At 41.9% G+C, this 15,927-nt stretch overlaps 1 protein-coding gene across 5 annotated transcripts in view; it reads right to left on the reverse strand.

Moving 5' to 3' along the window:
* The window catches only part of tbk1 (TANK-binding kinase 1), a 251,835-nt gene that overhangs the window by 92,099 nt on the left and 143,809 nt on the right, over positions 1-15,927 (reverse strand). For all 5 annotated transcript variants that reach the window (XM_064341969.1, XM_064341968.1, XM_064341971.1 and 2 more), the window contains one exon: positions 9,357-9,478. In XM_064341969.1, coding sequence (XP_064198039.1) covers positions 9,357-9,478 — 122 coding nt within the window. The remainder of the gene's footprint in view (positions 1-9,356; positions 9,479-15,927) is intronic.

Consider the following 15,927-nt stretch of genomic DNA (forward strand, 5'->3'; position numbering starts at 1 on the left):
CCTTTGTGGTCACACAGAAAGTGGGAGATGTTGATTATGAAGTTGTACGGTCTGACAGGGGTGGGGCAACACAGATATACCACATCAATCTCCTAAAAGCATGGAGATAGGCGGCTCATGTTTCTCTGGTTACTACAGTGAGTGAGAGAGATGAGCTGGGTCCGGAGGTGAGAAAGCCAGTCAATTCTACCCCGGCCTTTTGTGATGACCATCTCTCGCTGAGTCAGAGAGCAGGTGTGGCCCAGTTGCAGAAGCGCTTTGCGAATGTGTTCTCCCCGCACACAAATCTCATCCATCACCACACTGAAACATCTCCAGGAGAAAACTGTGCAGGCTGAATTGCAGGCTGTTAGAGATTGGAATAATATGTAGGGGATATGCTGCTACTTCTCTGAAACTTCGTACCCGAACAAGGAGGCCCACAAACCTGACTGAGTTACACCAGTTCTGTAAGGAGCAATGGGCAAAAATTCCGTCAAAATATTGTTTGAATGTTTGAATTGTTTGTTTGAATGTCTTTAGCCTAGGTATAACGTAAACTTTTGGCTTCAACTGTAAGGAGCTTTTCCCCTTCTGCCTTTTACTCAGGCAACTGTTCATCATTACAATACAAAGACATTTGCCTGAGGGAGAGTGGGAGCATTATTGGTACAGAATCCATTGTAAACTTTTGGCGTCAACTGTATGATTAGTTATTATTTAAAATAGATCACATGCAAGATTTGTTCTGTGCGTGATATATATTGAAACTAACGCAGCGAGGTGGATTGCTTAGAGCCAACCACAAGAGAATGGTAACCAATGGACTGCTTACATTAATCATTAAAACACAATAACCATTAGCACAGTCATGTACATTCAATCATAAATGTTGCTATATTCAATCCGTTGCTAATTATGCTATATGCCCAGAGTTACAGCCTTACTTGAGTCTTTTGCTTTGAATTAGTTGCTGGAATGCTTCCTGGTTTCCAGTGTGAAATACGTAGGAGTTGTCGTGCAAAAGGAGAAGCTGTTCGCCCTTTTCCTCAGTTCGAAGACATGCAGCTTGATCATTGTCGCAGGTCGCTTGCCTCGTGGGAATTGCTCTGCCGGATATGATTGTGTGTGGCTCTCCTGGTTCTTCTTCGACCACCGGTAATCATATAGGAGTGTTTCGGAGCCCCCCATTCCTCCCACAGCCGGTAGCCGAGGGTATACGCGCCTTGCTTGCTTGCAGGCCTTGCAAACTCTTCCTGGCATGCGGACTCATGCGAGAGAGAGAGACGGGAGAATGGTGGCAAGTCCAGAGAGAGGAAATGGAACAGAGAGCGTGAAACAAAGGCAACCTCTGTTTTATTGAAGGTTGCGTGTTTCAAATTTACAGTAAGCTAATACTGTAGCTGGAAAGCTGTAGCAGGAGGCATGGTTAAATGAGTCACCTTTTGAGGTGAACATATGGGTTTTGTAGTTTTGTGGAGTGTCTTTTGTCTTCTACGATACTTACAAATAGAAGAATCAAACAGTGCGTGGAGCAGCCCCATTTTGCTTGTGCTTAAGCAGGATGGGTCTGTGCGCTTCCATGTTGATTATTGCAAGGTAAATGATGTCTCATGTTTCAATGCTTATCCTATGCCTAGGGCTGACAACCTCTTGTACCGGCTGGGCACTACTCGTTTTTTCACAACGCTGGATTTAACCAAGGGCTACTGGCAGATTGTCTCCAGAGTGTTAGGAAAAGAGCCTTCTCCCCTCCGTATGGGTTGTATCAATCTGTCACCCTTTCAGGCTGTTTGGGGCCCCTGCTATGTTCCAACGCCTCATGGACCGGGTGCTGCGTCCCCACTGTCCATATGCTGCAGCCTATTTTGATGATGTAATCATTTATAGAGACACCCGGAAGGAGCATGTGGGGGCGGTGCTTGGGTCTCTGAGGTGTGCAGGGCTTACAGCCAACCAAGAAGATGGAGGGAGGTATGGTATCTGGGGTACCACTTGGGCGGTGGGGGCAGGTGCATCCACAGGTTTATAAAGCCGCATTTCCACCCAAAGTACCCAGAACTTTTAGTCCCAGGAACTACCTTTCAAGGAACTAAAAGGTTCCTTCAGCCCACTGTTGTCTGCGTTTCCACAGCGGTCTAAAGTCCCGCGAAGATTAGGCAAATTAGTCCGCTGACTTATGAAAAAGCTACGTCGTCGTCGGTCCATCTGTCCTATGATTTCTTCTGTAACTCCATACTGCCACCGAAGTATGTTATTTTCCAATAACGGGACAGCCCGGAGGGGTTTATTCCACGTATACAACGGGTTACCAATAATGACTATATATGGTTACTTTGGTAGGCTATTTATTGATTTTTATCGACTTAATCACCTGAAATTGAAATATTTTTCCGCGGCCGTTGCATATTGCATATTATTTTACTGTTGTCAAGCAAAACTCTCGTTGGTAGTTGGACTTGGACCGTTGTTATGCAACAAACAGGATATAACAGACCAATATACAGATTGTAACTGTTTTATATATCCTCTCAAACACATCCATTATGTTTTTATGCGAACATTAACTTTCATGTCTTGACATCCGAGCCCACAGAATGCATTCACGTTCCACAAAAACTAGTAACAACATAGCAGAAAACATGCACACGTCGTAAACGATTGGCTGTTGAATTAATTCGACTGTCATCGTCATTTCCATATAATCGCAAAATGACAAAAATAAATAGAATGAAAACTCGGACTCACGTGAAAATTTGAATTAATATTGTGGTGGCTGTAAGTGGTACAGCCACCATTTGCTTTCATCTTTTAAAGTTACTGCTAGCAGAGCAGCTAAATACTAGAAGCGTGCCCTCCAGATGCGAACCATGCGCAATAAATATTAGAGTCCGTATGTCTAGTCTTCCTGGTCTTTTTGTGGAATTGAAGAATCGCAGAGTAAAATTGTGGCAGTTTGAAAAAAGCAAAGGGATGATTACTAGAATTAACCTGTTATTTTACCCTGACAAAAAGAGCGGAAGGTGATTTTTTCCAGTTTGCTTTTACTGTATCCCCAACGTAAATTACGCAGAACTACCGCATACCTCACATAACTGTGTAAAGCGTTTTGAGTCAGTTATAACGGGCTAACAAAGAAAATCCGGATGAAAATATTCAGCAACCAAATTAAATCGTTTGAATGTTTAGGTACATAATATGCTGTCCCAGCACGAATGCTTAATATTTTATAAAACAGACTTAATGCTAAAGCAAGAAAAGAACAGAAGAGCACACAAAATAATCCTCAATCTTAATTTCTCATCGGCAGGCTATAACCAAAACTAGGCTACTGCGCCGCATAACATAATGTCTGAATTCAAGTTATTTGCGGCTGCAGATTTTTAAAAATGGCGGTTGAAATAAAATGCTGCGAGTACTCGACCAATCAGAAATGTTCAGCGCTTGCGCCCCACCCCAAAAGTTCCTGTACTTTTCGAAAGTACTACCCCCTGAGCAGGGACTTTTTTGGGGGTAAAATGAAGTCCCCGGAACATAATTTAGGCCCTGGTTCCTGCAGTGGAAATGCACTAAGTTCCTCAAAAGGTTCCTAGTTCTTGGGGAAAGTTCCTGCAGTGGAAACGCGGCTTAAGACAGCTGTAATTGTGGCCTGCCTATGGCCCAAGACAAAAAAACAAATTAAATAGTTTATTCCAGCATTCTCTGAGCTGACCAGTCCCCTGACTGATCTGACCCGAATAGGTGCCTCTGATCCGGTCCAGTAGACGAAGCGATGCCAGCAGGCGTTTGAGAGGGTAAAACAGGTTCTCTGTGGTAAACCGCTCCTTTATACATCTAACTTTGCTCTTCCGTTTGGTCTGCAGATGGACACATCGAAAAGTGGGCTGGAGGTCTTTTGGCCCAGGAGGTTGAGGGGGTCGACCGCCCGTGCTGTACATTAGCCGGAAGCTGTCACAGCGGGAGGCAAAGTACAGCACTGTGGAGAAGGAGTGTCGGGTCATCAAGTGGACAGTTGGTGCTCTCCGCTATTATTTCCTGGGATGCCCTTTCACCCTCTGTTCGGACCACACGCCCCTTCAGTGGCTCCACCGCATAAAAGATGCCAACACTTGGATTACTCATTGGTATCTGGCATTACAACCGTATGTTCAAGGTGATCCTTAGGCCGGGGCCTCAGATGGTGGTGGATGACTTTCTCTCCCGCTTGGGGGAAGGGGGAAGGGGGAGGGGGCAGTGTTGGCTGGTGGCCAGACGGCTCCCCGGCCTAAGGCTACATTCACACCAGATCAGGCAATGCGGCACCTTGCCGCAGGGTTGTGCGGTGGTATGGGCATGTCACTACATGGCCCATTTGTATGACGTCATGTTGTGAAATTTAACCCCCCCCTCCATTTCCTGTCGCTAACTCAAAAAAAAAAAGAAATGGATAAAAACGCAAACCGAAGGAAGCTTCTTGCTAACGTTATTTTGCAGCGTAGACTGCCAGCCAGACGCAGACGTCGAAGCTGGGTACACAAAATAAACCAAGCGAGGACACCACTGGGAGAGTATCATCGTTTGGTCCATGAACTCCATATTGCTAGGTACAATAAACTAACATGCAAGAACTGCTAAATACTGAATCTTGTATACAGCTTAATTCTGACGTTCGGAATTGATATTTAGCTAGTAGCCTAATTATTGTTTTGGTACTCGTCCCATTACCTGGTACTGTCAAATCACGATGACGATAATAAAATCAAATCTTAGGAAATGAATCACGTCAGTAATTCATCTGACAGTTGCTCGGTAAACAGCAGACTGCTACATGGTAATTTAAACAACTTACGTGATTGGCCACTGCAGCGAGACGTTGGGTTGCGTTCCGGCAAAAGTTGATTCAGGTTCAACTTTCTTGCCGCAGGCCGCTGCGTTTTTTTCAGCACCCCATGCAGTCAACCACTGCCGCAGCCTAAACGCACTACCCCCATTCAAATGAATGGGAAGACTGCCGTTTTTGCCGCACAACCCTGCGGCAATCTGATCTGGTGTGAATGCAGCCTAAGTCGGGTGATGGGGTTATGTGGAGGAGTGGTGTGGTCAGGGTGCAGGCAGAGAGGGAGCAGTTTAGCTGGCCTGCTTCCACAGTTGTAGGCCATTACAGTGATTGGTAATACTGTATCTGTTCTGCCAGCAGTGAGACTGGGGCCTGGAATGAGAGATGCACGTGGGAGCAATGTAGTGTCTGATCCCCTTACCTACCGTGTGTGTTTGGTTTGTTTGTGTACCTGTGTGTGTATCAAGCGCACAATAAAACCTGTGTGCATTCCAGAACTGTGGATTGTGTGGTTTGTGAGGAGAAGGACGACCGAACCCGTTACATTCCGTTTTGCGCCAGGCCCACTTTTGGTTATATCTGAATATGCTATAGGTTATGCTATGCTATTACGTTATTATTTTAAAATAATATCAGTAATAAAGTGTTACATACTTATAATGTGAATGCACTAGCAGTAGCAGTACTGACATTAACAGGCAGAATGGCAGATTTATTTAATTAATCAATAGATTTAGTTTTAATAGCTCAGATATTTGCATTTAAAGATATAGGAACACATTTGTTAATATTTGAGTGGAATACATTGTGGGAAAACTAGAGAGAGTCTTTCATTTTGGTGGATGAACCAGGTTAAAGTCACATACAGCTGCAAGAAGTTTGTGAACCCTTTGGAATAAACTGCATTTCTGCATTAATCACTGATTAAATGTGGTCTGGTCTTCATTTAAGTCACGATCACTTACAAACAATCACATTCTGATTAAATTAATAACACACAATCAGCTGCACTTTTCATGTCTTTATTGTCAAAGAATTCACAGTTCAGGCTGGAAAAGTATGCAAACCCTTGTATCTTGTAACTGGCAGGACCTCCTTAGCAGCAATAACCTCCAACAAATTTCTCCTTTCGCTGCCAATCAGTCTTTTAGACCCTTACGAATCTGCTTCAGTTAACTGAAATGTCTTGGATTTCTTGCATGAACAGCCCTCTTCAGGTCATGCCACAACATCTCAATTGGGTTAAGGTCTGGACTCTAACGTGGCCATTCCAAAGCATTAATTTTCTTCTGTTTAAACTATTCTATTGATTTACTTGTGTTTTGGATAACAGTCTTGTGGCATCACCCAACTTCTAATAAGCTTCTAATTAAGATGATGGACTGCTCCCCTGATATTCTCCTGTAAAGTTTCTTAATACAAATTTGAATTCTTTGTTCCCTGAAAGATCGCAAACTGTTCAGGCCCTGAGTCAGCAAAGCAAACATGATACTTCCTCCACCATGCTTCATAGTTGGGATGAGGTTTTGGTGTTGGTGAGCAGTGCTTTTTCCCTTCAAACATAGATTGCTTTTGGAGAGCAGTGGTTTCCTCCATGATATCCTCCCATGAATACCATTCTTGTTAAGCGTTTTTCTGATAGTGGGTACATGAACAGACTTTAGCTAGTTCATGAGATTTCTTCAGGTCCGTAATCCTCTGTAATCCTCGGGTTCTTTTTGACCTCTTTTAGCATTGCATGCTACACACTTGCTGTGACCTTTGCATGATGCTCACTACAACTTGTCTTATTGCGGATTGGTGAACACCCAGGCCTTTAGAAATGGTTTTGTAGCCTTTTCCAGCTTTATGCATGTCTACACTTCTTATTCTAAGGTACTTTGAAAATGGTTTTGTTCAGGGCATGGTTCACATGATGTTTCTTGAGAAGAGCCAAACATCTCCTCAAATTGACTGAAATATCTGACTCCACTTAGCTTTTGCAGAAATCACTAGTGTAGATGTTCACATACTTTTTCCAACCTAGACTGTGAATGTTTAAATGATGCATGCAATTATTTGTTTGTTATTAGTTTAAGCAGATTGTGTTAGTCTACATCAGAGTCCACATTTAATTAGTAATTAATGCAGAAATCTATTTCATCTGAGCATTTCAGAAACATGTAGAAATTTTAATTTGTAACTGTTCTCAATAATGAATTCTTGAATAAGAATTGTAATTGGAGCATCATAATTATATTATTCCTTCATAAATGATAAAACAAGAAGTTGCTCTCAACAAGCTTAATTCAGTCTTTTCTGGTACTTTAACCTCTTAGCGCACAGCACAGAGATGACTAAACTCAAACATTCGGTGCTACTGCAACCAAAGTGTGAGATAAAAACAGAAACGCATTGTTTTAGTTTCATTAGTAGACGATACACGACAACTATGCCGAAAACGGAGTTTCGCAGCCCCACCATTGTCGCTCTGGTCGTTCATTTAACACGCACCCCCTCCCTGCAGTCTCATCTAAAAAACACCCCCCACCCTTGACATAATGGACAATGTTTTCTATCTTGGCATTCATAAAAATATTCTTTCACCACTAAAAAATCATATTCCGTCATGGCAACAAGATAAACCCGACAATATGAAAAAGATATGCCTATACAGCAGTGAAAACGCTGCTCACTATAACGAAATAAACGAGAAAAAGTTTTAAAAATGATACCATGTCATTCTACAGTCAATATCTGGGACTAAATATTGAATAAATATACAACCTTACTGTTGGTTTTACGTGTAGAGATGTCCCTTTTGAGACTGCGTGGTCATATATTGTCTTCGACAATCCGTTCGGGAAATACAGGTGCGTTTGTGACGCCTGGGTATCTTCCAAAATAGCTGTGCATAATACCACACCTGTTGTTTACGGCGTCGTCGCCCTTTTTAGTACAGTCTGGCTTGATTGACAATTCATTTATTCGGTAGGTGAGAGTATAAGCTTTCTAACGATGTATAACATGTCTAGTTCTGCTTTTGGAATAGCGTTTTATAGGTCAGCGTAACCGAAAATGTTCTTATCATCGCATTCAATTACACATTCACTCTCTGGTAGCAGTAAAACAAGGACGCTGTTAACAAAACGTTGTGAACGATTTTTCGCAAATTCTTGGAAAATACTATTATTATTGAGGACTTCTGAGCATAGCTAAGCCATATGTTTGCTGATTTGACCTAGCTGACATCGTCTTCTGGAGCAAAACAGAAACGAATAGAACAGTATCATTTATTTACTGTCTCTGTCTCCATCTACTGAACATAGATAAGATTTCATTCATTGCTATGTAAGTATTACTTCTCAAAATACTTCGGTTATATACGTTATTTTTGAAATTGAGAGTCTTTAAATAGGTTTGTCTTATATAATGTGGACATTTCACACTGTAGTGTAAGCGTTAGTTAGGGCTGTAGTATTTGTGAAGCATGCAACAGAGATGACGTCAGAGATGGAACATTGCCAAAACGTGGTGGACGGTTGAAAATTGTTTTCATGTTGTCCCATCCCCATACAAGAAAACATACGAGAGCACAGAGTATAGAAATACATACAAGAGTTCATTATTGCACATTTAAGTACTGTACCGCATTGTGTGACAATATTTTTGCATTATTTTTTAATCTGACAGCAATGTTTCATCTTAAACCTTCATAAGGGGCTAATTTATATGCTTTATAATGAACAAAAATAATTTTATTCAATTTTGGAGAGATATTGGATATGTTTCTGGACCCCTAGCTATTTTAGACCACTGTACTGACTGAAAGCTTGTAATTCCCATTTGAAAATTATGCAACAGTGAGTCAAAACAGTTGATTTGTAGTGAAATACGTGAATATGTTGTGATTTACAGCAATGCATAATTTAGACATTTTGGATAGATTTGGAGACGCTGGGTACACTGCTTAGTTTTTGCTTCATACATCTATAGTAGTTATACATATCCACCCTTAGATTTTATGAACTTGTGGTCAAAAGGTTTTTTATATAGTTTAACCTCCTGTATATATGCAATCTCTCAGTATTTCATTGCAAACTTAAAAAGTGCAAATTCATTTTTGATTTTTTGACAAAACAATTGCATTTGTGGCACTTTATTTCTTCCAAAATTATGAATATAAACTAATCTGCGTTAGTATTGTAAATTGTACAAATGTCTTGCTTCATTTAAGCCATTTTTCAAGTCTCTGTGGTGTTCACATCTGGAGTTATAAAGCTTTAAATAGGGTACCCTCTAAATGGGCAAGGATTGGCAAGATTTGGCTTGTGCTCTAAGGGGTTAATATGCATTACGCTTTATTCAGACGGGGGAAAGCAGAGGTTTAGAGATAGAAGTGAGATTACAGTGCAGAAAGTACGCTGTACAGGTAGGGGATCAAACTCTTTTCCTTAAATCAATTTCTTCAAATAGCATGTGCACAATAAAAAATCCTTTAATAGTAAATAATAGTAAAATACATATTTTTTGGTGAAAAACAATTATTTTATACATTTTGTGGTCCTCAGTTTTTACTTACTTCCGGTCTTCAGGGTGGTTGCCCACTTGCTGTGTCCATGTATCGGTCAGCAGCGCCCCTGACAGGAATTTGTTCTTAATATCCTGCAGCGTCTGTTCAACTGGCCCCAGAGAACTGGACAACTGCAGAGAATAAAAATGTCAGACAGCAACATCACACACTAGTGGACAGAAAATGGCTGCAGGAGCATATCTGTCTAATAATATGCCCTTGCACAAATACTCTTAACACTTCCACTTCTGAATCCAGAAGTGGTTTGTTCACTCGTGCTGAGTGTAGTCTAACTCAAAATGAGCCCCTCCACCCTCTATTTACCTTAAGAAATTTTCAGCCCACACCATTACAGACTTTGTTTGCCCCCTCCGCCCCCTCTGTGCCCTCCGCCCCCCCGCGCCCTTCGCCCCCCCCTGCGCCCCCCCCGCGCCCTCCGCCCCCTCTGCGCCCTCCACCCCGTTTCTCATTTTCTCTCCTCACAGACTCTTAAGTTTCCCAGCGCCTTCTCTCCCACCGCCCTACCACCTGTGCTCTCGACCCTAGCCCCTCATTTCTCCTCCAGGCAATCACACCAGACATCCTCCCATTTGTCACCTCCCTCATGAACTCCTCCCTGTGTTCTGGATGTTTCCCCTCATCCTTCAAGAGGGCCCACATCACCTCGCTGCTGAAGAAGCCCCCACTAGACCCCTCAGTCATCCAGAACTACCGCCCGGTATCTCTCCTTCCTTTTCTATCCAAAACGCTTGAACGAGCTGCATCTAACCAACTCTCTGCTTTCTTCTCAGAATAACCTGCTTGACGCCCACCAGCCCGGCTTCAGGCCTGGCCACTCGACAGACTCGGACAAAGAGTCACTTCATGCCGCATGAGAAGCCTCCCTCTCCTCTGTCCTGATTCTGCTAGACCTCTCCGCTGCTCGCCGCCCCGTCCCCTCGCCACGGAAGTTCCCCAGGGCTCAGTCCTCGGTACCCTTCTCTTCTCCTTATACACCAGATCCCTTGGCCCTGTAATCTCTGCCCATGGCTTGTCCTATCACTGTTATGCCGACGACACACAACTCTTTCTTTCCTTCTCCCCATCGGACACACAGGGACATCCAGAGCTGGATGGACAATCACCACCTGAAGCTCAACCCGGGAAAGACGGAGCTAATCTTCATTCTTGCGCTAACCTCTCCCCACCTTGTTTTTTCCATTTCCCAAGGGGACACCTTAGTGACATCATCACCCTGTGCCAAGAATCTCAGAGTGGTGATGGACAACAGGTTGTCCCTCTCCAAGAACATCGCAGCGGTAAGCCGGGCGTGCAGATTTTTCCTGTACAACATCTGGAGAATCCGTCCCTTTCCCACCACCTACTCAACCCAGCTCCTGGTCCAAGCAATGGTTCTATCCCGCCTGGACTACTGCAACTCTCTTCTGGCTGGACTACAGGCATCTGTCATCAGACCCCTCCAACTCATTCAGAATGCTGCAGATCGTCTGGTCTTCAACCTCCCCAGACACTCCCACGTCACTCCCCTCCTCACTACCCTCCACTGGTTGCCTGTTATGGCTCGCATCAAATTTAAAACATTGGTCCTAGCATACCAGGCAGTCAAGGGATCAGCCCCAGCATACCTTCATAAGATCTTCAAACCCTACATGCCAGCCAGACCCTTCCGTTCCGCTACCTCAGGACGCCTGGCACCTCCCCCTCTTCACACTTGCGCTTCCCGATCACGTCTCCTGTCTGTTCTGGCCCCACAATGGTGGAATGTCCTCCCCGTGGAAGTCAGAACAGCTGAGACCCTGACCCACTTCAAGCGACAACTGAAGGCTCACCTCTTCAGGCTGCACCTCTCCCCATCCCTCCCTACCTCCCTGTAATCTCTAAATTGACTGTAAGCTTAGGGTTGTAACTAGGTAGCTGTTTCGTAGTTGACTTAGTTAATGCACTCGTGTCTTAACTTACTGCTTAGCTTGCTGGGATTGCTAGACAGGCAAAAGTGCAGACACACACCCTGCATTGTTAAACCAAGGTTTTTAGCTGTCAGGAGACCATAGGCCTATTTCACATTTCCGGGTATGTAAACCGGATGTAGGGGTCTCTCATTTCCAGTTATCTTAACAGCCACCAAAACAATGGCAGCGACGAAGAGCAACCAGTTTTGTAGCGTTCCCCTGTGTACCAATTCGGAAAAGAATTTATTTGCCCTTTCACAGCTTTCCCACAGATGCACTCCAAAATAAGAAAAAAACTTGCTAGGTAGCATGACTGTCATAATGTTGCAAACTAACATTAACTCATTATGATAGCTAGCTAGTTAGCTACTGCTTTGTGAATAAGATTACACTCGATATTAAACTTTTCTCCTCACATACATTTGGGTCTAAATGTCTGAGTCCACTACCAACTCCTTTGTTTTTATTTTTTTATCATTCATTGAGAACTAACGCAGTTTCAGTCATGTGGTACTCAAGAATGTCATAAAATCAGTTAGCTAGCTATATTTTATGTTATGATTAGCAAATTACGTTTTAGCCAGCTAGCTTGTTAGCAAGCACATATTTGGATATTCAATGTTGAAACTGTAGATGCACGTTTATTTTAGTTGTTAATTGTAATTACAAAATGTATTGACGGACATCGCGACAAGCCTACTTAAGATATATCAGCTGATTTAAAAATGTGTGGGTAGTTTTTATCAGCGATGAAAACAAAGCTCGGTAATGTAATGGTGTTCAGTGAACTGAACACCATTACACAGGCGATTTGACAAGCAATGTAAATCTTTATTAGAACAAGTACAGCACAAACAACATGTCACAAAATAGTAACGGTAGTACAAAACTTAGTTCAGAGATATTTCACTTCGGTACAACATAAGTAATTTTGTGGAGCCTAACACACTGCACTTACATAGCTTTGCCTCCCCTGCTGACCGTCAATGTTAACAGAATCGCTTTTCCTCACAGTTGTCAGGCTCCCTATTCATTCATTTTCGGGACAACCGAGAGGAACAGAGACGCTGTTAACGGACAGCAGATGTTGCTTCACGCTATGAAAACACAATGTAGTCGCCTCCAGAAAATAATTTATGTTATGTTGAAGTGAAATATCTCTTTAATCAGCTAACTTGCTGTGGTTAGCAAGCTAGCTATTTAGCTTTCTGGCGAACCAGAGCTAACGTTATACTTACCTTCATAACCAAATATAAACTTCTCAAAAAAGAATTTATAGCCCTTGTCTAGTTTAGACCGCTTAACGTTCACTGGCAATGCTTCGACAATGCGGATAACATCGGACACAGTGAACTTTGCCAGAGCTATTAGGGACTGTGAGAACACGTCGCTATTCAGGCTCAATTTTTCGCTATCAGAAATGGACTTGCCTCCGTAGCAACGGTAACCGTAAACAAAGTATCCCTACATCCGGTTTTGGTCGCCATATCGTGAGATAGACCTATTAATTAATTAACCAATTAATTAACTGGATTTACTCAACTCTGACTGGATATACATACATTTATTTAACTCAACTTTAACTTTAGGCAAAGTGATGACACGTGAAATAGACTAATACATTACATTACATTACATTATAGGTTCTTAGCAGACGCTCTTATCCAGAGCGACTTACAACAAGTGCATTACAAAACTCGGAGACAAGCGCTTTACAACATTCCTGCAAGAGAGCTACAATAGGTATAACTTTGCTTAGGTATAAGTGTGAATTGTACACCCTTTTTTTTTTTTTTTTTTTTTTTTAGAAAAAAAAATGTTAGAGGGTAGTGGGGGTGATGAGGTGAGATGTAGCTTGAAGAGGTGAGTCTTCAGTCTACGTTGAAGACGGCCAGGGTCTCTGCTGTTCTGACTTGCACAGGAAGGTCATTCCACCACCGTGGGGCTAGAACAGACAGGAGGCGTGACCGGGTGCTGGTGCGAGCCGGGGCAGGGACCAGGCGACATGTGGCAGCAGAACGGAGAGGTCTAGCTGGGGTGTAGGGTCTGATGAGTTGACGTAGATAGGGAGGGGCTGACCCCCTGGCTGCTTTGAAGGCAAGCACTAATGTTTTAAATTTGATGCGAGCCATCACGGGGAGCCAGTGGAGGGTGGTGAGCAGGGGGGTAACGTGGGAATGTCTGGGGAGGTTGAAGACCAGACGCGCTGCTGCGTTCTGGATGAGTTGCAGGGGTCTGATAGATGATGCTGGGAGGCCAGCAAGCAGGGAGTTACAGTAGTCCAGGCGGGACAGGACCACTGCCTGGACGAGGAGTTGGGTCGAGTAAGTTGTGAGGAAGGGGCGGATCCTCCGGATGTTATACAGGAAGAACCTGCATGAACCTGCATGAACGTGTCAGCTGTGTCAGTAATACAGCTGTTTGTATCAAACAGACATTAGATGGGAACCGGAGAATAATGTAGTTTTGAGATTTTCACCGATATAGGTAGGCCACAAAAAACATATAAATGTAATGTTACAAACAATAAAGACTGTTCATATCATACAACATGGAATTGTATTGAATTGCCTTACTTTGTATCAACTTTTAAAGCTATTAAGACTATAAGGTGCACCCCTCGTAAGGTGTACTTTTTACCCCAACCTCGAGATTAAATGCAACATTTCACTCTCGGTACTTTCGGTCAGAGTGCTAGTTAAAGGTATGACCCAGAAATTGAATTGTGGTGTGTAATCACAGCCATGGGATATAGGTTGTTTGTATTAAAAAATGATTCATAAGATGAGAGCCAGAAAAGGTGACTATGGTATTTCACGTTTGTTTTCATGTGATAATTGTAATTCATTTGAAAATGTCAGTCACATGTGAAAATGTGGAATTTCACATGATTTCATGTCACATTTTGTTTTCACATGTGAATATTATAATATAGGAAAATTTCATGTGATTTGTTTGTATGGGAAAATTGAATTTCCAAATGAAATGCTGCTATAAAAAACATTTGTAATTGTGCCGATGTAAAGTTGACTGAATTAAATACGATATTGATTTAGTGAATTACATGGTTTTGTGATTGGTTATATTTACCTTAATCTCCAGCTATCTCCAGAGTGCTGTTATACCTCAAATGTAATTTTAGAATGATCACTTGTAGTTAAGGCAATGAAGATTCTAAAGCATTTTATGGGTGCAAAATATTTACTGCGTACATAACACAACACAACGACAAGCCATAATGATGACATTCAGTCCAATGCTCACCATTTTTATACCACTAAAGGGTACCTAGTGCTCATTGTTTCCCTACAAACTACATAGCATTTAGCAACCATATCAGGCCTGGTCTTGAAAACCCTCAGACTCCAGCCATAAAGTTATAGCCTAACCCAACCACATGGTTGCATGATAAAGATCCTGATCCAAAATATTTAAAAATTCATTAAAAAAATCACTATTCCATTGCAGAGATTTCTAATTTGCTACAATGACAAAAGCCCTCATTAGGAACATAGTTATAATTGTTTCATAATTGCAACTGACTATTATATCGCCACCAAGTCAACAATCGCCACCAAATTTGGTGTAGGGTTAAGGAATAACTCTGAAATAGATTAGTAAATATAATACAAAATGATGACCAAATCAAGATGACGCTGGGTCAATTAGCATATAACTCCTGCTGTGTTCCACCTACAGACCTTATTTTGTATTTGCCACCATTTTGAACTTTTTGAAAAACACTAAAAATACTTCTCCAACAGAAATGTATCAATTTGCATGACATTCGGTATTTTGGCTCAAGTCACATAGCTTTATACACGTATAACTTTTCTAGTATTTTAAGTTGACAAAAAATGAAGTGTATGCATCTGTTATCATACCACAATACTGTCTGATATCACTTAATCTTTTTAAAATGCTTTTCGCACTTGCAATACCTTCAGACAACCCTCACTCTGGGAAATGCTGAGCTAGAAGGAAGACGTGTGACTCAGTGTGTATGCATAACCAACTTTGGTTAAACCCAGGGAACATACCAGTTAGCTTATATTTCCCATTTTAGGGTAGTGTACTTAACTTGCATTTTACATTACATTACATTGCATTTTCTCAACTAAGTTTGAAAGCTATGTTAATGAGTTTGATGAACTCGATACTGTATGATTACTGTAATGTATATGGGGTTTCCAAGCAAGGGCAAAAGTCACAATGCTTTTAGCTCATTTACTCGGCAAAGGTAGGCCAGGAATGTCTAATTGAAATCATTTTTTTCCTGTTTGTAAGAAGTAGCTTTTTTTGAAAACGCACAATTTTTGCATTTGACTTTCTATTTACCTGCATAGAAATGCTCGTTTTCAAATGCTCATGAAAAAGCTTTCAGTTCAATGGAAATAACTTATCATGAATGATGATTTTGCTAGCTTGTATACACAGAGCAGAGTGATTGCTTAGGTATCACAGGGGAATTTTAGTGATATCAATGTCATCACTGTAGTATTAGCAGTTGTTTCACTTGTTGCAAACAGTTATTGGATTATAAAACACAAAATAATTAATTTAGGTTGTCAATTTCACCCCTCCTTTGGGAAAGAGGACTGCCTTGTTATTTATTTTGTTATCTCTAGTGT

This window comes from Anguilla rostrata, chromosome 7, assembly GCF_018555375.3.
Source record: "Anguilla rostrata isolate EN2019 chromosome 7, ASM1855537v3, whole genome shotgun sequence".
Taxonomy (NCBI): Eukaryota; Metazoa; Chordata; class Actinopteri; order Anguilliformes; family Anguillidae; genus Anguilla; species Anguilla rostrata.